This window comes from Mercenaria mercenaria, chromosome 10, assembly GCF_021730395.1.
Source record: "Mercenaria mercenaria strain notata chromosome 10, MADL_Memer_1, whole genome shotgun sequence".
Lineage (NCBI taxonomy): Eukaryota > Metazoa > Mollusca > Bivalvia > Venerida > Veneridae > Mercenaria > Mercenaria mercenaria.
The window spans coordinates 73,799,724-73,824,230 of NC_069370.1; the positions used below are offsets into that span (position 1 = coordinate 73,799,724).

The 24,507-nt window shown below is 35.5% G+C and overlaps 1 protein-coding gene across 2 annotated transcripts; it reads left to right on the forward strand.

Moving 5' to 3' along the window:
• The first annotated feature begins 990 nt into the window (after nucleotides 1–990).
• LOC123560203 (zinc finger protein 23-like) lies at nucleotides 991–14,263 on the forward strand. 2 transcript variants are annotated; one of them, XM_045352452.2, is made up of 3 exons: nucleotides 991–1,120; nucleotides 8,331–10,561; nucleotides 11,826–14,263. In XM_045352452.2, the coding sequence occupies exons 2-3, from the start codon at nucleotides 8,341–8,343 to the stop codon at nucleotides 12,146–12,148; spliced, it is 2,544 nt and encodes an 847-aa protein (XP_045208387.2). In that variant the 5' UTR covers nucleotides 991–1,120; nucleotides 8,331–8,340; the 3' UTR covers nucleotides 12,149–14,263. The 2 variants fall into 2 exon arrangements, with proteins under 2 accessions (XP_045208387.2, XP_045208386.2); XM_045352451.2 differs by having other exon boundaries at nucleotides 1,046–1,125.
• Nucleotides 14,264–24,507: the final 10,244 nt, after the last annotated feature.

Below are 24,507 nucleotides of genomic sequence, written 5' to 3' on the forward strand. Positions count from 1 at the left end.
TGATGTAGACCATCCTTAAAGATACGATTGCTGCCTGCAACTCAGCACTTCAAATAGTGAGTCGGATGGTCGGCATTTTTTAGTTTTCGCTAGTGAAAAAAAAAACCTACTAGTTTATGTTTTTACATTATGTCGGGGTCGCACTCGTGCACAGTCAAAAAAGATTGTCCACGGCAGACGCCGGTTGTTTTTTGCCGACAATTGAATATCTCTGAGATATGAATGATGACCAGTATCTACAGACAAGTAACATTTACTTTACAAAAAAACCTAACTCTAGAAAAAATATACTCCTTCTCAAGCCGCTTAAGCATTGTTAATAGAAGAGCAACACAAACATGTTATTACATCATTGGTAAACAAGTGTCTAAAAGACGTTGCCGAATGCAGACAAAAGGAATGAGATACATTTTTTTTTTAAATCTCGTTTTATCCTTGAATAGCATTAATTTCCCTTTTTTTCAATTCATAATATCAGCACAATCATTTGAGATAGGTTGGACCTTCCGCCCAGAATGGCTAGGTACCAACTGTTAAGGATAGGCTATATGTACTGCAGATGGTTGACTATGTAAACAACAGCGTTATGCGTTATGTATTTCTGTTTTAAAAGTTGAAAATTTAATACAAAGTTTGGAAACACAGAAATGCCATTTTTTTTTTTCATAGCTGAAGTCCGACAAATGAATCGGCAAAAAAAAAATTATACGCACGTTCATATTGCTTCTGTAGCAGTACAACATAGACATGACATGCGTAACCGTTACGGTAGTTACGCCTTTGCTGAGCTTGACAACATTTTGGGCAAATTTAGAATGAGTAAAGACGCGCATGCTTTCACTTTGAAATATAGGACAGTAGTATTCCAACCATAGACCTTTAAATATATATTTAGGTCTATATGAATAAAGCCAGAAGCTGAAATGGTTCTAGTCTGGATTACCTGCCCCCTTCACTGTCGATTGGTACACTAAAATGGTTCGGGTGTACGGATAGAATAGTCTAGTTAATACCTAGTTACCTCCCTTTTTAACATTTTTCTGCATTTGTAACGAATGAATTGTTGAGAAAAATCGAATTGTTTACGGTTGTTAGGTGCATTTAGCTGATTATTGCTTGGGTAAGGTATGTCCTTATTTGTAGTTTTGTAGAGTTTAACTGTTGTAGGCGTTATAAGACAACATAAATTTTGTTTCTCTGTCTTGCCGACTCAAAATAAAATTTATCTTATCTATCTTATCTTATCTTATTATATTTGGCCATCATCTATGTAACTAGTAACTTAAGTAAGTGCGGTTCACCCTAATCTAGCAACAATTAGCCACTCATTTTATGAAATGGAAAATATGTACAAAACTATACATTTTCTGGAAGTTCTTATAAGAAATAAAATATACAGTTTGCCTATGTAAAAAAAGATGATCTAACATGTTATAAAAGTGCTATAGGAGTGATCGTGTTTGTAAACAAATCCATTGTATTTTCTATTTTTAGAACTGATAAGACAAAGACCGGGTGGGTCGACGCCGAGCGTCCATGTTTTTTTGTAAACAGTGATGTTTTTCTAACGGCTTAAGCTTTCTTAAAACACAAATAATATCAATAATTTTTTGGTCAATGGAAAGTGTATAAAACAAGCAATTTATTGATTACTTTTGATTATAAATTCGAAATTAAATGGATTAATTATGAACGCTTAACTTACAGTGTTTTTTCAAAATGTTTGGAGGATCGCTACGCCGCTATTAAAATCTTATGTCATTTAAAACGGATATTCATTTTAAGTAGATATGGGTGGTTTTCAAAATAATGAAGCAAAAGTGTGACATAGGGGTTGAAAATTCAAACTGATTTCTTATGGTTGTCACCTATTTTTTATGATAGCAAATACTTCAAATTTGAAGGAAATAACTTTAGGAAAGTGTTGAGAAATGCCAATCAGAAAATATTTCAGCCTTTAATTTGAAAGTTCAGTGAATTTCCAGTAAGATGGGTGATAAATGTTGCATGGTTTTATGACAAGGAAATATGTATAACAGTAATTTTTTCAACATAAATGATAAGTAATGGGTGTATGTGTATGGTTTGAAACTTATTTAATCATATGTTTGTGGACATTGGATTTAAAAATCACCCTTTCTGCACAAATCTGACATGAAAATAAAACTTTACCTATAAAAGTTGTTGCTGAATGCAAATAACTATCATATAATTATAAAACCTATTTTTTTCTCACACTTTGCATGTTTATAAACCACATGCCAAATTTCAAGAATGTCCAGTAATTCTAATTTCTAGAATTGTCAACTCAAAATTGATTATTTTACAGATGCACAGGGGACACATACTGAAGATCAGTGTAATATTCATCCATTATTAGTTTTCTATTCATAAAAAGACTAATGGTAATCAACTTTAGACAAATACTATTAAAAAAATTAGTTTATTCCACAAAATAACTACAAAATTAAAAATTTTCACTACAAAAACATGAAAATTCAACAGAATGTAATGCTTTAAATGAAAAATAAGTGACTTTATACATAACTAACACATTGAAATCATTTAATTTACATGCAATGCTTATTCATAGTAGAAAAATGACAAAATGCCATGCATGATAAAATGGAATAGTTAAATTCATACATACTTCATAATTTTACTAAAAAGGGTGCACAGGGGACAAATTGTATCAAAAAATTTATTCATGGAATATGTCCATGGTAAGTAAAATTCTTTTAACTACATAATATTTACTAGTGAACATTACATATTTAGGTAAACTTAAGAGCCTAAGAAGCAATAAAATTGATGTTTCCACTTTTAAACTTGAAAATTGGCAACTTCAGAAAAAAATGCAAACAGTGAATTTTAAATTGTCCAGGGTTTCTTATATAATGCTAAATTATCAAGAAATGCCTAAACTTTGCATTCACACTGCTAAGAATATAGAACTGCCACTGCAAATTACAGTAATGCTATGACAGTTGATATATGTCAAAAAAGGGTGCACAGGGGACATCACTTTTGGCTCTGTGAATGTTTAACAGTCAGTAATATGTGAAGTTGAACACTGCTTTTGTATCTGTTGTAACTCCCTTTCAAGGAAAATAAAGTAAAATCCCATTTTAATTAAAGAATAAAAGAAATCTGACACTTAACAACTGAAAAGGTGCACAGGGGACATTTTTAGGTGTATAGACACCCATCAAGTTTCTGAGAAAGTTGATTTATTAAAGAAAAAAATCATAATGTGTCTTCACAGCTGAAAGGATAAAGATCTTATTAAAACATTAAGACTTCAGAAAAGTAATAAGGTTATGAAATTGTGATGTTCAACATTTAAATTTAGTATTTTTTCACTATTTTTTGTGAAGGGGGTTCCTTCACAAGATGTGAAATATTGGTAACAATAAGATGTAGGTAAATGAAAAGAAGTATTTTATTTAAATGTGCAGAGTTTAAGTTACATAAAAAGGCCAAAGCTGTAACAATAAAACATGGTTTTAAAAAGTAAGCCACAGTTGAAAACCATACTTCATGTAAAATGTCACACTTTTTTGGGTGCACAGGGGACAAAATTAGCTATATAATTTAATATAACTTCAAAACTGCTTGAGCCATCAAGATAAAATTGCACACATTTATTGACTACATTGATTTGGATATAATTTGCTCCAAAACACATTCTAAAACTAAACTGAATTAAAGTAAGGTGAGAGAGAAGAAAAAGCTTCATTATTTTGAAAACCACCCATATTTAAATGGGAAAATATGAAAATCCTAAGCATTCCAAAACTTTTTTAATTTTTAAAATCCATAAATGAGCGAAAAAGTTATTAAAAATTAAAAATTCAGATCCCATACACAAACGGTGTAAAAACATTTGTTTTACCCACCACCAGATAAACAGGTATTTATGCGTGACGTAATGGCGATCTCTCCTATAGTAGATATTATTATTAGTGACATTCTGACCCCATATGTATTATAAACAAATATTAAAGGCACAGGAAGCACAAAAAAGTATTCTGTATCTTGGTCAGTTTCATCTGGAACAACTGATACGGGTACTTGAAACCGGCATTTATCTTATCTTATGCTGTCCTCCAATCGAAGCGTATGCCGTAGGTTATTCTGCTATTACTCAAACACTTACGCCTTACAGTTTAACTCGTCCTTTCAGTGAAAATCTGGGAAAGCATTTGTTGAATTTTTTGTTGAAAACAAAAGTTCTGCCATGAAATTATTGCCTGCATCTGTTTTTAAATGGAAAATATCTACATTAATGTTACTTTTCGCCCTGTGAAAATGGCTAAATCTAGACTTGTCTTACCCAGAGAGAAAGATGTCGTTTTTTACATGATATTTGCCTTGTTGATTCAGAGTATTTAGAACAAAAAAATTAGGACATATTTTAATGAAAATAGCAAGTCAAAACTGTAAACTGTTGCCTGAAAATATTTGTTTATGATATTGCTCTGTTCTTCACCATTTAAATGCGTGTTAAACCTAGATGATTTTCTGCAGTTTTATCTAAAAGTTCGGAATACTAAATGTAACTTCGTTGTCGGCCTTTTTAAAAAAATATAATGTTATTTTAATTTAAATACATTGTATTTTTCACACATCAGTTTTAAGATTAAATTTATTAAACTAATTTTTGGAGTTTAAACAACAATTTCGTTTGAAACATTCCCTACGTTCAAGAAGAATGTTTGTTTCTGTATGTAGAAATCTGACATTATAAACAATAATTATGGCTCTACAAGATTAAGAAAAGTGTCAGCTTTCTGTTATTTTCCTTTTTTTTTTATTCAGATCCAACAAAAATCGGCCCTTTGATAAAGGTTTGAAGTTACGTGGCAATATTTCTTCAGGGAAGTGAGCTCGAGTTAATTCATAATAATTAAGCATATCACCACATGCAGTCGCATGCTGTTTTTGCTTCAGAATCCCTTTAGATCAATCTCAGATCATCTAATTATCGCCACTTAACATGTGACTGGTAAACCCTTTGAACAATAAGTGTTATAGCTCCATGATTAACATGAGGTAATATGCTAATTACACGCTAATCAATAGTGGCGAAAACAAAATATTGATCGCTAACGACTGGTCAATATTTACAGGTATGGACGACAGCATAAAACAGATAAATGTATTGATTTATATGGAGTTTCTACTCCCCGTATTAGACCTTCCTGGTTTCATATGTAGATCTACATGTCAGTTTTCAAAGATGTATTTTCTGTTTTAATGATCAAAGGACAGAATTGGTCTGAACTTTTGAAAAAAAATACAAATATTTTAACTTATTTTTAACCATGCTTTTTTTTTTTTGGTAAATAGAGAAACTATTTAAACAGTGGCTGTAATTTGTATTGGAGAGACTTCAAAGGCAATCTAATGTTCTTTCAACACAGATATTCATTAAAGAGAGATAATAACAGAATACATCCATGTCAAATTTAATCACTTGTAACATGTGTAAGAGATTGAAATTCTTTCGTTAGCTACCAGTGTAGTCTATTGCTCTACCTATAAAAATACCCTACCCCTATACATAAACCCATTGATTTTTTTGCATTGACTAGTTGTGGTCATTGACAAGCAGTTTTCTCATAATTGTCAAGAACATGCCTTTAATAGAATTTGATTGCTTGAGCTTTATTGTAGGATTCAGAAACAAAATATCGATGGTAGTCAAATTATCCTTTGGATTTGTATGAAAATTGATGCTTGGACAATGCAACTACATAATTGTGCAAAAAGGAAAAGAAACTACCTCCTTGTCAGGACTTGTACTTGTACTTGTGTTCCCGCAAAAAAAAAAAATAACGTTCAAATTCGGAATTTTCTGGACACATTTTATGTTTTGGCAGATCACATGTCATTTATAAATATGATTTACGACAGCAAAGATGATATGGTTTGGGTCAGCGAAAAGAAATGAGTCTAAACAGTCACTGATGTAAAAAAATTCACGTTTCATTACCAACTTATTTGTCCTTGCGTTTCTAGGAAATTGATCATTTGCCACAAAATTTAGCATGGATATGTACATAAGATACATCTACACCCCACTACATTCCCCGATTTTTAGCTCACCTGAGCAATGCTCAGGTGAGTTTTTCTGATCGCTCAATGTCCGGCGTCCGTCGTCTGTGTCGTCTGTCGTCCGTCGTCTGTCAACATTTAGCTTGTGTATGCGATAGAGGCTGTATTTTTCAATTAATCTTCATGAATATTGGTCAGAATGATAACCTTGATGAAATCTAGGCCGAGTTCGAAAATGGGTCATCTCGGGTCAAAAACTAGGTCACTAGGTCAAATCAAAGAAAAACCTTGTGTATGCGATAGAGGCTGTATTTTTCATTTAATCTTCATGAATATTGGTCAGAATGATAACTTTGATGAAATCTAGGCCGAGTTCGAAAATGGGTCATCTCGGGTCAAAAACTAGGTCACTAGGTCAAATCAAAGAAAAACCTTGTGTATGCGATAGAGGTGGTATTTTTCAATTAATCTTCATGAATATTGGTCAGAATGATAACCTTGATGAAATCTAAGCCGAGTTTGAAAATGGGTCATCTCGGGTCAAAAACTAGGTCACTAGATCATATCACGTAAAAACCTTGTGTATGCGATAGAGGCTGTATTTTTCAATTGATCTTCATGAATTTTGGTCAGAATGATTGCCTTGATGAAATTTAGACCAAGTTCGAAAATGGGTCATCTGGGTTCAAAAACTAGGTCACTAGGTCAAATCAAAGAAAAACCTTGTGTATGCGATAGAGGTGGTATTTTTCAATTAATCTTCATGAATATTGGTCAGAATGATAACCTTGATGAAATCTAAGCCGATTTCGAAAATGGGTCATCTGGGGTCAAAAACTAGGTCACTAGGTCAAATCAAAGAAAAACCTTGTGTATGCAATAGAGGCTGTATTTTTCAATTCTTCTTCATGAATTTTGGTCAGAATGATAACCTTGATGAAATCTAGGCCGAGTTCGAAAATGGGTCATCTCGGGTCAAAAACTAGGTCACTAGGTCAAATCAAAGAAAAACCTTGTGTATGCGATAGAGGCTGTATTTTTCAATTGATCTTCATGAATTTTGGTCAGAATGATTGCCTTGATGAAATTTAGGCCGAGTTCGAAAATGGGTCATCTGGGGTCAAAAACTAGGTCACTAGGTCAAATCAAAGAAAAACCTTGTGTATGCGATAGAGGCTGTATTTTTCAATTGATCTTCATGAATTTTGGTCAGAATGATTGCCTTGATGAAATTTAGACCAAGTTCGAAAATGGGTCATCTGGGTTCAAAAACTAGGTCACTAGGTCAAATCAAAGAAAAACCTTGTGTATGCAATAGAGGCTGTATTTTTCAACTGATCTTCATGAAATTTAGCCAGAATGATTACCTTGATAAAATCTAGGCTGATTTCGAAAATGGGTCATCTGGGGTCAAAAACTAGGTCACTAGGTCAAATCGAAGAAAAACATTGTGTATGCAATAGAGGATGTATTTTTCAATTGATCTTCATGAAATTTGGTCAGAGTGATTGCCTTGATGAAAACTAGGTCGGTTTTGAATATGGATTATCTGAGGTCAAAAGCTAGGTCACTAGGTCAAATTAAAGAAAAATCTTGTGTATGCGATAGAGACTGTTTTTTTCAGTTGATATTTATGAAATTTGGTCAGAATGATTGCCTTGATAAAATCTAGGTCGAGTTTGAACATGGGTCATCTAGGGTCAAAAACTAGGTCATATCTAAGAAAATGCTTGCTTTTTCGCAAGAGACCAATTTTTTGGTCCAATCTTAATTAAAATTGGTCAGAATATTTGTTTCCATGAAATCACTAGGTCAAACATGTTTTACACTGTTATGGAGTGTTTCTTAGGTGAGCGACCTAGGGCCATCTTGGCCCTCTTGTTGAAAAAATGCTCCATGCAGCAACAAAATGACAAAATTTTTAAAAAATCACTCACCGATCTCGCTTGATTTGTAAACATTGACGAAGTACCTGCAGTACCGGAAGCGAAGTGCCTTCATTCCTCATTGGCACAGGCGGTACCGCAGGCACTGTTTAGTACCTGTGTTTTAGGCAGGCGGTACCGCAGCACTGTTTAGTACCCGTGTTTTAGGAATCAAAAGAAATATAAAAGTATTGTCAACACTTTAACCGTAAAAAATATTTATTTGCAGTTGGGTACAGTTTTTAAGAACACATGGAATAGGACTAGAAATGTTTTATTTCACATATCACATTTTTCCTCTTCATTGGTTTTGCACTATTAACATGATTATCTATTACTCTTCAGAAATGTAAGAATGGAACACATTGACAAAGAGCCTGGCTTTGCAGAGGATGGGTTAGAAAGTAAACAGAACTTGATGCTTATACCGTCTTTCCCTCAGTACAATCAGCCAACTGAACCTGGACTGTTTCTGCAACAAAGTGTTGGCTCCAGTTCACCAAATACCCACATCCCAGTTCAAATACAACAATCCAGTTCACCAAATACCCACATCCCAGCTCAAATACAACAGTCCAGTTTTGCGCTGAACACAAATACAGGCAATTCCTCAAAGTATTTCTTTGAAGATGAGGGAAATCTGCCAGAACAAGCAAATTCTTACGGTGTTATGCCATCTGGGGATGCCAGCCTTCTTGCTGATAAGCCAAGTTATAAAGAGTTTGGTGAAACTAGACACAATTGTCTGAAAAAGATTGACACTTGTCAAAGTGTTGATCTAGATGGGCAGAGATCACATTTTTTATCGAAAGACAGTTCAAATAATCATAAAGCTGATTCAGAACAGTTTGAACATACTAGTATTTTGTCTGTTGATAATTATAATGTCTCTCTGTTACCAAGTTACAAACAGGTGACACAAGTTTCCCATAATGCTGAAGAATATTTAGTCATTGAAGGTTCTAATGAAAAGTATGTAATTGAGAAAGCTTTGATTGGAAATAATGATTGTGAAGATGGAAAGAATTTTGACATTGTAGAAGCAGTAGAGAATAACATTAAAAAATGTAATACTTTTAGTACAAACAGTGATAAGTTACATAGAACTGCTGTGGATGTAGCAGAAGAAACTGTTGCAGCAATAAAGACTCACTGTTGTTTGGACAAAGAAGGTAGTTCCTCATCATCCTATATTTGTGGATATTGTAAGACAAAATTCTGTACTTTATGTAAACTTCATGATCATTTGGAGAAAATGCATTTCACAGGAACATATATATACTATCATAGCACAAGGACAGGATTTCCCAGGCTGGAAAATGCTTGCAAATTTACTCAGACAGATTTAACTGATATATTAGAGAGTGACCAAGCACAGTTTAAAGATGATGAAGTTAATGACACTGATGAATATGATTTGGAAACTGGATTAGACATCTTTGATGAAAATGTTAAAACTGATGGTACAGTAAGTAATGATAAAGATGATGCAGATAATATTGAAACTGTTAAAATTAAAGGAAGAAAAAACAAAAGAAAGAGGAAAAAGGGAAAACATAAAGGCGGGTCAAAGGAAGGCGATATATCAGTTATTCCAGGCAGGGATGGAACTAACAGATTGAGGCTGTATATAAATCGAGGAAAGGTCACAAAAACAAAGGACAAAACATACAAGAAATCAGAAAGATACCAAAAAACATCAAAGGGTGTTAAGAATTCAGAAGTGAACAAGTCAACAGAAATTGATGAGGAAACTGATCATGACATTGATTTGCCTTTTCAAAATTCAGGGAACAAGTCAGATCAGTCTGATGATGCCTGTAATAGTGCCTTAAAAAGTGACAGTTACTTAAACAATGTGCTCTGTACGTATGAAAAATTTACATCTCTAAATGACTCGCTTAAAAAAGGGGTTGTCAAACCTCAAGAAAAGGTCCTACCTAGTCAGTTAAAACGGAAAGGAAATAAAATCTCAAAGATGAAAGGTTCATGGAACAGAATAAAAGAAAATAAAAGTGAAAATTCCGGGAGTTACAACTGTGGTACTTGTGCCACTAAATATATCAGCAAAGAAAAACTTCAGTATCACATGACTAAAGTGCACAAAGAAGAGAACACTGATGGTCCAAAACAGTGTAGATGGTGTGGTAAGTCTTTCCCTGGTTCTAAATCATATAAAGCACACCAGCGCCAGTGTGAGAAAAATGAGCATCTCATATGCCTTATTTGTGACAAGAAGTTCAATTCACGTCATGAAGTTGCTGACCATCTCATTTCTCACAGAAATGATGTTGAGCTGAAATGCAGATTGTGTGAAAGGACGTTCACATGTGAAGTGACATTACAGAGTCATTTACGACGTCACAATCAGCGGAAAGATTTACAGTGTGAGCATTGTGGCAAAGCGTTCTACTATCATAATCTGCTGAAGAAGCACAAGTTGTACTGCAATCGCGAACCGGATATAGACTGTCCTCATTGTGACCTCAAATTCAAGACCCCAGAATCTTTGAAACATCATATGAGTGTGCATTCCAGTGAGAGACCTTTTGTCTGTCATGTTTGTGGATATGCAGGTTTGTACCCACTATATGCAGTTACATAACCAATGTATTTTTATGGCTTTTTCAAAATAACTTCTTTTTCTTGTTATGAGAAACTTGCCTTGTTAAGGTAGTTGTGCATGTTTGAATGTTTTTCTACAACGTAAAATTTGATTATTAAAGGTGATTAAATCAGATTTGGTCAAGTAATGTAATTGTTTGAAACAGTGACAGCTGATCCTTAAATTTTACACTTATTTATGTTTATTGAGCACTTAATTCATGTTATTTTTCCCTGAAGGTGTTTTTAGGATTATTGGCTCTCCATACATTCATCATCCACCCATCAGTCTGCCATCCACAATATTTGCACCCTTTCAGATCCCTTCAAATGATCTATGCTGAATTCTGGTTTTCAGAAACAGCTGGCCTAATGTATAAATCATTTCACAGAAATGTTCCTTGAGTGACCTACCAAATTCCTTCAGATCATTCTGTTCCATTAAAAAACATGGTTGCCAGTCGGGCGTTAGTGTTCCCTGTATGACAATTTGGAAATCATTGAAAACCTTCTTCTCTGAAACTACTGACCTGATTTCAGAATAATTTCACATCAGTGTACCTTAAGTGACTCTTTCAAATTCTTTCAAATCATTCTTTTTTGTTAAGAAAACATTGCCGTGTGGAAAACTTCCAGAATCTTCTCTGAAGCTGCTGATCCAAATTCAAAATAATTTCACACCACAAACATTCCTTGGGTACTCTCTACCAAATTCATGGGTGACCACCTATCTAAATTACAGCAAGGGATTTCACTTGTAACTATAGTCCGGTTGATGGTCAGGTCTAGCAGAACATGGATATTTTATTAAAAACAAGCAAGTTATTCAATCAAATACGCTGAAACATTTAGCTGGTACCCATAGGTTTCTGCGCTCTATTGAATATCAGGAGCTAAAAACAATAGTTTAAACCATACGTCAGAGAGTAGACTATCATTGGCATTCGTTTGTACTTAAGTCACCTTTGACAATACTTTTTTATGCAAAGAAAATCCTCTTTATTGATGGTTAGCTTGGTCTAGTGGACAGGTGTACTGTCACACTACCTGGAGGTCACAGTGACAGGTTCAAGCTCCTCTGGGGTCATTATAAAATGTCATAATTATGTCACCAGTACTTAGTCTAGTTTTTACCATAAGGCCAATTTTGGAGCAATAAATTGAAGCCTTGGCATGCTTTTATTAAGTACAAAGGCCATTCTTGTCAGTCAAGCTTTTATTAAGTATCAATTGTAGCAAAGAAATCCATGTACCTGAAACGTCATCTACGGTGCCACACCGGAGAACGTCCATACGTATGTTCGGAGTGTGGGATGAGTTTCGCAGCCGCTAATGGTCTCAACAGACATAGGAAGACTCATACAAATGATAAACCATGTGTTTGTCAGTACTGCGGAAAATCGTTCACAAATAACTGGAATCTGAAGACACATTTACGTCAGCATACAGGGGACACGCCATATCAGTGTGGACAGTGTGGGAAAGCATTCAAACAGAATGTCCTGCTCAAACTTCATACAAAGACTCACCACCCAGTCGAAACAATATTGCTTCAATAGTGTTAATTGATTTTACAGCATTTGAAAGTTTTTACCAGTTTTGCAGTAATCTTTGCATAACTTTGAAAGGTCTTCAGCTGTGATAGTAACAAGATTTAGAGTTTTGTTATAGCTAGAGTCATTTTAGCTTTACACCCCAAAAATTAAAACTGTAAATTTTTTGGTCATGACAAATTTGTGGAAAAACAGACCTTTCTTCCTTAACCTTTTATGCCCCCTTCGAAGAAGGTGGGGTATATTGTTTTGCATATGTAGGTCAGTAGGTAGGTCTGTCTGTCCGAAGACCAATCAGTTTCCAGATGATAACTCAAGAATGCTTGGGCCTATGATCATGAAAGTTGATAGGGAGGTTGGTCATGACAAGCAGACGACCCCTATTGATTTTGAGGTCAGTAGGTCAAAGGTCAAGGTCACAGTGGCCCAGAACAGTTAAACAGTTTCCGGATGATAACTCAAGAACAATTGGGCCAAGGATCATGAAAGTTGATAGGGAGGTTGGTCATGACCAGCAGATGACCCCTATTGATTTTTAAGTTAGTAGGTCAAAGGTCAAGGTTCAAGTGACCCTGAAGAGTTAAACAGTTTCTGGATGATAACTCAAGAACGCTTGGGCCTAGGATCATGAAAGTTGATAGGGACGTTGGTCATGACCAGCAGATGACCCCTATTGATTTTGAAATCAGTACGTCAAAGGTCAAGGTCACAGTGACCTGGAACAGTTAAATGGTTTCCGGATTATAACTCAAGAACGCTTGGGCCTAGGATCATGAAAGTTGATAAGGAGGTTGTTCATGAGTCGTAGATGACCCCTTCTAATTTTGAGATTAGTAGGTCAAAGGTCAAGGTCACAGTGACCCCGAACATTTAAACCGTTTCTGGACAATTACTTGAGAACGCTTGGGCCTAGGGTCATGAAAGTTTATAGGGAGGTTGATCATGACCAGCAGATGACCCCTGTTTATTTTGAGGTCAGTTGGTCAAAGATCAAGGTCACAGTGACCCGGAACAGTTAAAATATTTCTGGATGATAACTTGAGAACATTTGGGCCTAGGTACAGGAAACTTTATAGGGATGTTCATCTTGACCAGCAGATGACCCCTATTGATTTTGAGGTCAAAGGTCAAGGTCACAGTGACCCGGAACAGTTAAACCGTTTTCGCATGATAACTTGAGAATGATTGGGCATAAGATCCAGAAACTTAAAAGGGAGGTTGATCATAATCAGCAGATGACCCCTATAGATTTTGTGGTCAGTAGGTCAAAGGTCAAGGTCACATTGACCCAGCACAGTAGAACTTTTTTTTTTCCAAATAACTAGAGAATACTTTGGTCTAAGATCACATTTGATATGGAGGTTACTGATGGCTGGTAAATTACCCATAATTATTAATTTGAGGTTAGTATGTCAAACGTCCAGTGCACAGTGACCAAATAATTTCTGTTCCTTATGCAATAACTGAAAGCATTAAGGGGGACATTTTGTGTTCTACGAGCTCTTGTTGCCATTTATGTTCACTAATTTTTTTGTTAAAATCTGAGAATTCAGGGTGATGATTAAATTATGTGTGCAAACAGAATCAAAATTTAAATTTGAAAATACAATAGTGGCCTACTATAGCTAGAATGTGTGGCATCAATAAAATACCAGGACTATTTGAGATATTTTTTTATGTTTAGCAGTCTGTGTTTGTATGCATAGTAACTCAACACTGTTTAAACAGCTACAGTATGTTTAAGAAATAATAAGTTCCCAAGTATGGTTTATCGTAAAATAACCCGTGTTTTGAGTTCTTATGCGTAAGAATATATCATGAAGGCCGTAGGCCTGAGTGATATATTGTTTCGCATAAGAACGAAAAAGTAGGGTTATTCTACGATAAATCACACTTGGGAACTTGTTATTTCGATTCTAACACGACATACTAGTATCAACAGTGTTAGAAAAAATGGTAACTACTTTTTACGACCGTGCTACGCACCTGGATCGGATGACGTCATTGCACGCGAGTGGTTTATTGCAGAATAACCCGAAATAGATTTTGCTCTACATGTATGTAGGTTATTCACTGGTCGTGTTAGAATAAATGTTAAAGTGCTTACTTATTTATTCTTGTGTTTACATTTTTAGCTCAGCAATGCTCAGGTGAGTTTTTCTGATCACTCAATGTCCGGCTTCTGTCGTCCGTCGTCTGTCAACATTTAGCTTGTGTATGCGATAGAGGCTGTATTTTTCAATTAATCTTCATGAATATTGGTCAGAATGATAACCTTGATGAAATCTAGGCCGAGTTTGAAAATGGGTCATCTCTGGTTAGAAACTAGGTCACTAGGTCAAATCAAAGAAAAACCTTGTGTATGCGATAGAGGCTGTATTTTTCAACTAATCTTCATGAATTTTGGTCAGAATGATAACCTTGATGAAATCTAGGCCTAGTTCGAAAATGGGTAATGTCGGGTCAAAAACTAGGTCACTAGGTCAAATCAAAGAAAAACCTTGTGTATGCGATAGAGGCTGTATTTTTCAATTGATCTTCATGAATATTGGTCAGAATGATTGCCTTGATGAAATCTAGGCCGAGTTCGAAAATGGGTCATCTCGGGTCAAAAACTAGGTCACTAGGTCAAATCAAAGAAAAACCTTGTGTATGCGATAGAGGCTGTATTTTTCAATTATTCTTCATGAATATTGGTCAGAATGATACCCTTGATGAAATCTAGGCCGAGTTCAAAAATGGGTCATCTCGGGGCAAAAACTAGGTCACTAGGTCAAATCAAAGAAAAACCTTGTGTATGCGATAGAGGCTGTATATTTCAATTGATCTTCATGAATATTGGTCAGAATGATTGCCTTGATGAAATCTAGGCCGAGTTCGAAAATGGGTGATCTTGGGTCAAAAACTAGGTTACTAGGTCAAATCAAAGAAAAACCTTGTGTATGTGATAGAGGCGGTATTTTTCAATTGATCTTCATGAATTTTGGTCAGAATGATTACCTTGATGAAATCTAGGCCGAGTTCGAAAATGGGTCATCTGGGATAAAAAACTAGGTCACTAGGTCAAATCAAGGAAAAACCTTGTGTATGCGATAGAGGCTGTATTTTTCAACTGATCTTCATGAAATTTAGCCAGAATGATTACCTTGATAAAATCTAGGCCGAGTTCGAAAATGGGTCATCTGGGGTCAAAAACTAGGTCACTAGGTCAAATCGAAGAAAAACATTGTGTATGCAATAGAGGATGTAGTTTTCAATTGATCTTCATGAAATTTGGTCAGAGTGATTGCCTTGATGAAATCTAGGTCGAGTTTGAATATGGGTTATCTGAGGTCAAAAACTAGGTCACTAGGTCAAATAAAAGAAAAATCTTGTGTATGCGATAGAGACTGTTTTTTTCCATTGATTTTTATGAAATTTGGTCAGGATGATTGTCTTAATGAAATCTAGGTTGAAATTGAATATGGGTCATCTTGGGTCAAAAACTAGGTCACTTGGTCAAATCAAAGAAAAAACTGTATATGTGATAGAGGCTGTATTTTTCAATTGATCTTCATGAATTTTGGTCAGAATGATTGCCTTGATAAAATCTAGGTCGAGTTTGAACATGGGTCATCTAGGGTCAAAAACTAGGTCATATCATAATCTAAGAAAATGCTTGTTTTATCACAAGAGACCAATTTTTTGGTCCAATCTTAATGAAAATTGGTCAAAATATTTGTTTCCATGAAATCACTAGGTCAAACATGTTTTACACTGTTATGGTGTGTTTCTTAGGTGAGTGACCTAGGGCCATCTTGGCCCTCTTGTTTCATGTTCTTACATATTTTTTCATGAATCTCACTTGATAAAAGTATAAAATGGAATGGTTAGTGGAAATCCATCCAAATGAACATTACTATATATATGTTTTAAAACAGATAGCAACTTCAGTAGAATTTCAGAAATCATTACTAAACAAATAATCAAGGCCTTTGAGTGGTTTGTCATCTTATTTACCACGGTTTAGAGTTCAGATGTGTAGGAATTGAACCACAAGCTTGTTGGCTTGAGTAGTTCAATGTCCAAGCATGTTAACAATGAACCCTGGTAAATAAACCACAAATCTTAAATGGCTTGGTTGTTTTGTTTTTAGCTCACCTGTTACGAAGTGACAAGGTGCGCTTTTGTGATCGCGCAGCGTCCGTCGTCCGTGCGTGCGTCCGTGCATAAACTTTTCCTTGTGACATCTCTAGAGGTCACAGTTTTCATGGGATCTTTATGAAAATGGGTCAGAATGTTCATCTTGGTAAATTCTAGGTCAGGTTCGAAACTGGGTCACGTGTGGCCAAAAAGTAGGTCAGTAGGTCTAAAAATAGAAAAACCTTGTGACCTCTCTAGAGGCCATATATTTCACAAGATCTTCATGAAAATTGGTCAGAATGTTCACCTTGATGATATCTAGGTCAAGATCGAAACTGGGTCACGTGCCATCAAAAACTAGGTCAGTAGGTCTAAAAATAGAAAAACCTTGTGACCTCTCTAGAGGCCATATATTTCACAAGATCTTCATGAAAATTGGTCAGAATGTTCACCTTGATGATATCTAGGTCAAGTTCGGAACTGGGTCACGTGCCATCAAAAACTATGTCAGTAGGTCTAAAAATAGAAAAACCTTGTGACCTCTCTAGAGGCGATATATTTCAAAAGATCTAGGTCAAGTTGGAAACTGGGTCACGTGCCATCAAAAACTAGGTCAGCAGGTCAAATAATAGAAAAACCTTGTGACCTCTCTAGAGGCCATATTTTTCATGGGATCTGTATGAAAGTTGGTCTGAATGTTCATCTTGATGATATCTAGGTCAAGTTCGAAACTTGGTCACGTGCCATCAAAAACTAGATCCTTAGGTCTAAAAATAGAAAAAACTTTTGACCTCTCTAGAGGCCATATATTTCATGAGATCTTCATGAAAATTGGTCAGAATGTTCACCTTTATGATATCTAGGTCAAGTTCGAAAGTGGGTCTTGTGCCTTCAAAAACTAGATCAGTAGGTCAAATAATAGAAAAACCTTGTGACCTCTCTAGAGGCCATATTTTTCATGGGATCTGTATGAAAGTTGGTCTGAATGTTCATCTTGATGATATCTAGGTCAGGTTCGAAAGTGGGTCACGTCCCTTCAAAAACTAGGCCAGTAGGTCAAATAATAGAAAAACCTTGTGACCTCTCTAGAGGCCATAGCCTTGAATGGATCTTCATGAAAATTGGTCAGAATGTTCACCTTAATGATATCTAGGTCAAGTTTGAAACTGGGTCACGTGCCTTAAAAAACTAGGTCAGTAGGTCAAATAATAAAAAAACCTTGTGACTTCTCTAGAGGCCATACTTTTCATGGGATCTGTAGGAAAGTTGGTCTGAATGTTCATCTTGATGATATCTAGATCAAGTTTGAAACTTGGTCAACTGTGGTCAAAAGCTAGGTCAGTAGGTCTAAAATTATTAAAATCTTTTGACCTCTCTAGAAGCCATATTTTTCAATGGATCTTCATGAAAATCGATCTGAATGTTCACCTTGATGATATCTAGGTCAGTTTCGAAAAACTGGGTCACGTGCTGTCAAAAACTAGGCCAGTAGGTATAAAAATAGAAAAACCTTGTGATCTCTCTAGAGGCCATATTTTTCATGAGATCTTCATGAAAATTAGTGAGAATGTTCACCTTGATGATATCTAAGTAAAGTTCAAAACAGGGTCACGTACCTTCGAAAACTAGATCAATAGGTCAAATAATAGAAAAACCTTGTGACCTCTCTAGAGACTATATTTTTCAATGGATCTTCATGAAAATTGGTCAGAATTTTTATCTTGATAATATCTAGGTCAAGTTCAAATCTGGGTCACATGAGCTCAAAAACTAAGTCACTATGTCAAATAATAGAAAAAACAATGTCATACTCAACACTGGGTCATGTGGGAAGAGGTGAGCGATTCAGGACCATCACGGTCCTCTTGTTTTCAATTTTACATGCTTATTTAAATGTTTTAATTATGCTGGGCTTTATTCATCCGTGTAGTAATGAACTGGAAATCATGCAGCAACTCCATAGGTATAAAAAAATTTGGTTTTGCTCAAACAGGCTGTTTTGTTGGGATTTAATTTTGAGGGTAGATGCAACCATGAAATCCATGAAAATTAGTCCCTCGTGAAGATAACTGATTTTGCAATTGACTAATTTTTCTTTTTCTGTACTTATATTTAAGTGCAAAATATATAGATGTATAATATCGGTGATTTCAACAATAAGAATCTGAGACTTTTGCATTTTTACAGTGTTTTTATTAATCAGTACCTATAATAGTCGTACATTCACCCTTAAGGAAAAATCACTTGCCCCTCACTGTTGTTGGTTGGAGTCACACTCAGGTGTTGAATTTTTCATGAGAGGAAGCCATCCAGCTAGCTTACATAAGATCGGTGGTTCTACCCGGGGGCCTGCTCGTGATGAAATAATGCACGGAGGGGCACCTGGGGTCTACCTCCACCATCAAAACTAGAATATCGCCGTATGACCTAATTGTGTCAACTGGTGTGACATTAAACCCATCAAAAACAAAAAAACATGACCTTTAAAACATGTTAAAAAAGTGAAATATTTACTCCTAGATTATTTTTCCTCAGGAGAAACTGATTGTTATTTAGTGACTGTTACATTTTACCATGTTACATATTCTGTTAGGTTTAATACAGTCATGTTGTGATATGATAGGGTTATTATAATAGTAGCTCGATCTGGGATGCTGTATTCGGCTCGAGTGGATTTTTGCCAGATCGGATCTCACGAGGCACGCAAGTGCTGAGTGTGATCCGACCTTGCAAAATCCACGCGGGCCGAATACAAAATATCAGATCTAGGTACTGTTATAATGACCTTTTTATTGAGTCGGCTAAAGGCTGAAAGCCTTTTGACGAGTCCTTGCTGTTCAGCGATTCTCTAAATGGACCGAATAACACGTGAAGGGATGTAGTTCCATTAGATTTCTCAAACTTCAAACAGTTCACTGCATGAATGAAGTTAAGTTGTGTCAATTCCCTTTGCTATGACCAATATACGATGTAATCTGTCATATTTATGACTTGTAATTGTGCAATACTCGAATGTAACTCATTAAGCATAAATGTGCATTTTAAGAATTGCGCAGGCTTACAAAGCTTGGGTAACATCCAGCGAAAGACAAAAAATAGTTCCACAGGGCTCCAGATAAGATGCGTATTAGCGTGAATTACGTATAGAAATAATGCAAATACGCATGTCTAATAATTTCTAAGCGTAAAATTACAGAAACGCACACAATGCTTTTTTAAAAACAAAATCTGAATCATATGGCCGATCAGCCTTAATTCTCCCACATTGAACGTAAACACCCATCGTATGATTTCTATAAACTTTGCATGGGTTGAATTTTGCATTCAGTAAACGGATAAATTATCGGAAGAAGAAGCTCTTACTGGTTTGTTTAGTTAATACTGATATTAAAAATGATTTTAATTCTTATTTTTCGAGAAATAAACAAATCGGCGAAACATTAAATTGTATTTTCTTGCAGTTTTTGAAATCAGAAGTAGATCGTCTATGTTTGGCTGCTTTCACGAAACGAAACAACTTTTTTATGAAAAGATTTAAATAAGAGGTAATTTAACCGTAAACTTCAATGTCAGATACTGCCAATTGCTGCTAAATGGCTTCGTATCATCACAATTTGTATATGTATTGTTGAAACTGGAGAAAAGTGTAATCGTATCCGGATATAATATTTTTGGTAAATATCGAGCTGTGTTATGAAATTTTAAGAAAAAAACTAAAAACAAACTGAAACTGGTAGACTATACTGTCAGTACATGAATCATTAGCCGACTCAGGCCCTTCAGGCCTTTGATGATAAACCTCCACCTTTGTATTTGTTGTTTTGTTATTGAACAAAATCTTCAGTGTTTATCAATGTTAAAATGGAACTTAGTAAAGTTTTTGTGTGCATTATTTATAAAACTGTCAGGTCATGCATATTAATAAAAATTATCCGGCAACATACAATACAAAAGGTACAATACGGAATTATTTTCTGCCTGTTCATATGTGCTTGTGAAATACAAGCTGACTATTTTACAGAATTTATATAGGTATATAATAAATATCATTGAAATACTTGTTATAGAGATTTCCAGGTTCAGTGACTTGTGATAGTGGACAGAGTGATGGCAGTCAGTAATTTCCGTTTCATTATATATTATTGTATGGCATTCAGGCATTCTTGAGACAATAATGTAGCTTGTATAAGCACTTGGCTTTCTGTTCATACCATAGAATGCCAAAATCACATAAGGTGAATACGATATTGAACAAACATTTCTGATTGTTAATACCGATTCACTACCATAACAAAAGTTAATTCACTCAGAAATCCTTTACCTTACATACACATTATTTTCAGCACTTTACTGCTGAATGCAAGATGCATCATAAGAAAATAGCGGTGTTTTTAGTGGCATTAAATATATTTTCTACTTATTGTATCATGACATTGTAGAACTTGTTGACGTTAAATATTGTATAACATTTTGTTACTCAGTTGTGCATTTAGCTGATTTTGTTATGGATATATACTTGTAACTTTGGGATACATGTTCTTTTTTAGATCTTTTTATATTTTCTTTTTAGCTAACCTGAGCACAAAGTGCTCAAGGTGAGGTATTGTGACCGGTCATTGTCTGGCGTCCGTCGTGCGTCGTCCGTCAACATTTGCCTTGTGAACACTCTAGAGGCCACAGTTGTGACCCAATCTTTATGAAACTTGGTCAGAATGTTTGTCTTGATGATCTCTAGGACAAGTTCGAATCTGGGTCATGTGGGATCAAAAACTAGGCCAGTAGGTCAGATCATAGGAAAAGCTTGTGAACACTCTAGAGGACACAGTTGTGACTCGGTCTTTATGAAGCTTAGTCAGAATGTTTGTCTTGATGATCTCTAGGTCAAAAACTGGGTCACTAGGCCAGATCAAAGGAAAATCTTGTTAACACTCTAGAGACACAATTTAAGTTTGAAACTCATGAGAATTGGTCAGAATGTTTGTCTTGATGACCTTTAGGTCAAGTTCAAATCTGGGTCATATAGGGTCAAAAACTAGGTCAGCCGGTCAAATCAAAGGAAAAGCTTGTGAACACTTTAGAGGCCACAGTTGTGACTCAATCTTTATAAAATTTAGTCTGAATGTTTGTCTTGATGATCTCTAGGTCAAGTTCGAATCTGGGTCATGCGGGGTCAAAAACTAGGTCACCAGGTCAAATCAAAGGAAAAGCTTGTGAACACTCTGGAGGCCACATTTGTGACTCAATCTTTATTAAACTTGGTCAGAATGTTTGTCTTGATAATCTCTAGGTCAGGTTCGAATCTGGATCATCTGGATTAAAAAACTAGGTCACCTGTTAAAATCAAAGAAAAACCTTGTGCATGCAATAGGGGCTGCATTTTTCATTTGAGGTGCATGAAACTTGGTCAGAATGTTTGTCTGCATGAAATCACGGACAAATTTTTATCTGGGTCATGTGGGATTAAAAACTAGATCACAAGGTCAAATCAAAGAGTAAGCTTGTTTCCACCCTAGGGGGGCACATTTTTTATTCTATCTTCATAAAACTTGGTCAGAATGTTAGTTATCATGAAGCCTTTGATGATATCAAATCTAGGTCATGTCAGGTCAAAAACTAGGTCACTGGTCAAATCAAAGGAAAAGCATGTATACTAGAGGCCACTTTTTTGCTCCAGTTTTCCTGAAACTTTGTCAGAATGTGTGTTTTCATGAAATTTTGGACAAATTCGAATCTAGGTCATGTGGGGTAAAAAACTAGGTCTCTAGGTCAAATCAAAGAAAATGCTTGTTTACACTCAAGAAGCTACGTTTTTTGCTCCAATTTTAATGAAATGAATACTCAACTAGGAACAATCATTCAGCGGTAATGTTCCTAGTTGAGTATTCATTTTGTCTGTGCTTCGATAACGAAAATTTGCCACTTAAAGACGCATATTGTTACTCAGTCCTAAATGGCAGATTTTTACTCCGTCAAACAGAAAATGTTTCATCCAAATTAGTTGTTATATTTGAAAACAGCTTTGCTGCTTGCACGCTGTTCCATAAGACTAATTATTGGGAATTAAATGCAAACTTTCTGACATTTAAATTGGATTAAAGATTAAATAACAAACATAACAAACACACAAACTAACTTGAATATAATTAATACATCGCCGGATAACAATAGGTTGATTTTCACACCTTACAGATAACATGGTTATTTTTTGACAAGCTGTGCTATCGAAGAAACCAGGTGTAAAAACAGTACAGGTATGTTGACGGGACTGAAAAATCTCATCGAGCTAAACAAAATATCGAGCTAATCATATCGCGGTAATGATAAATAATTACATTAAGATAAATAGGGAAAAATCGGGACCGACTCAAACACATCGTGCTTACCGGAGTATCAAGTTAACCGATATCGAGGTAACGATATTCAACTGTATTTGGTACACAGGTGTAACATATGAAAATACAGGCCAAATTCGAATTTGGGGTCATTAGGTCAAAGGTCAAGGTCACAGTGACCCTGAACAGTTAAACCGTTTCCGGATGATAACTTGAGAACGCTTGGGCCTAGGATCATAAATTTTGGTACACAGGTGTAACATCATGAAATGCAGGTCAAATTCGACTTTGAGGTCTGTAGGTCAAAGGTCAAGGTCACATTGACTCGGAACAGTTAAATGGTTTCCGGATGATAACTTGAGAACGCTTCAACTTATGATCATAAATTTTGGTACACAGGTGTAACATCATTAAATACAGGTCAAGTTTTACTTTGAGGTCAGTAGGTCAAAGGTCAAGGTCACAGTGACTTGGAACAGTTTAACGGTTTCCGGATGATAACTTGAGAATGCTTTGGCCTAGGATCATGAAAATTGATAGGGAGGTTGGTTATGACTAGCAGATGACCCCTAATGATTTTGAGGTCAGTAGGTCACAGGTCAAGGTCACAGTGACCCGGAACATTTAAACAGTTTTCGGACAATAACTTGAGAAAGCTTGGGACTAGAATCAGGAAACTTAATCTGGAGGTTGGTCATGTCAAGCAGATGACCCGTATTGATTTTGAGTTCCAAAGGTCAAAGGTCATTTAAACCTTTTACGGACAATACCTTGAGAACGCTTGGGCGGAGGATCATGAAACTTCACAGGGAGGTTGATCATGACTAGCAGATGACCTATTGATTTTGTGGTCAGTAGGTCAAAGGTCAAGCAAGTTCGGCTTTGACATTGGCTTAGTTCTGTGACAAGACCATATTGTGGGGGTATAATTCGTCACTCCTGTGACAACTCTAGTTTCAAATTAATATGACAATAAAATGTTTTTATTAGGTTTATTGACATGTGAGTAAGTAATCATTATGTCTGTGATTTTAATTCACAGTAATGGTTTTCTCAACTGAATATTTTTCATTGGCATAAATTGCAAACATTTCCTGTTGCAAAATTAACAACTTATACAGTACAGAGGAAAGTTTATCTAATAAAAACCTCAAGTTTTTGCACAAATTTCTCTTTGTTTATTTATTTAGTTTTGTTGTTTTTATCAAATAATCAAGGCTGTTGTGTTGTTTATTGACTGATTTAACATGGTCAAAATACACAGGAATTCCTATATGATCAACCATGTTAAAACAGATGATAAATCACAAAAACGTATTGTTAATTTTCCTTCTTGTATCAGTTGTTTCATTCTAAGATGATAAAAACTGCTGAAATTTTATTTGCCGATGTAGTAATGAATCTGATGTCATGTAACTATTTCACATTATAATTGACAATATTCTCTCTGCATACCCTGCATCAACTGTTGTTTATCACAGAATATACAACCCTTGGATTGCATTTTTATGCCCCCGAAGGGAGGCATATAGTTTTTGAACCGTCTGTCGGTCTGTCAGTCTGTCCGCAATTTTCGTGTCCGGTCCATATCTTTGTCATCCATGGATGGATTTTCAAATAACTTGGCATGAATGTGTACCACAGTAAGACGACGTGTCGCGCGCAAGACCCAGGTCTGTAGCTCAAAGGTCAAGGTCACACTTAGACGTTAAAGATCATTTTTCATGATAGTGCATTCGTGTCCGGTCCATATCTTTGTCATCCATGGATGGATTTTCAAATAACTTGGCATGAATATGTACCACAGTAAGACGACGTGTCGCGCGCAAGACCCAGGTCCGTAGCTCAAAGGTCAAGGTCACACTTAGACGTTAAAGGTCATATTTCATGATAGTGCATTGATGGGCGTGT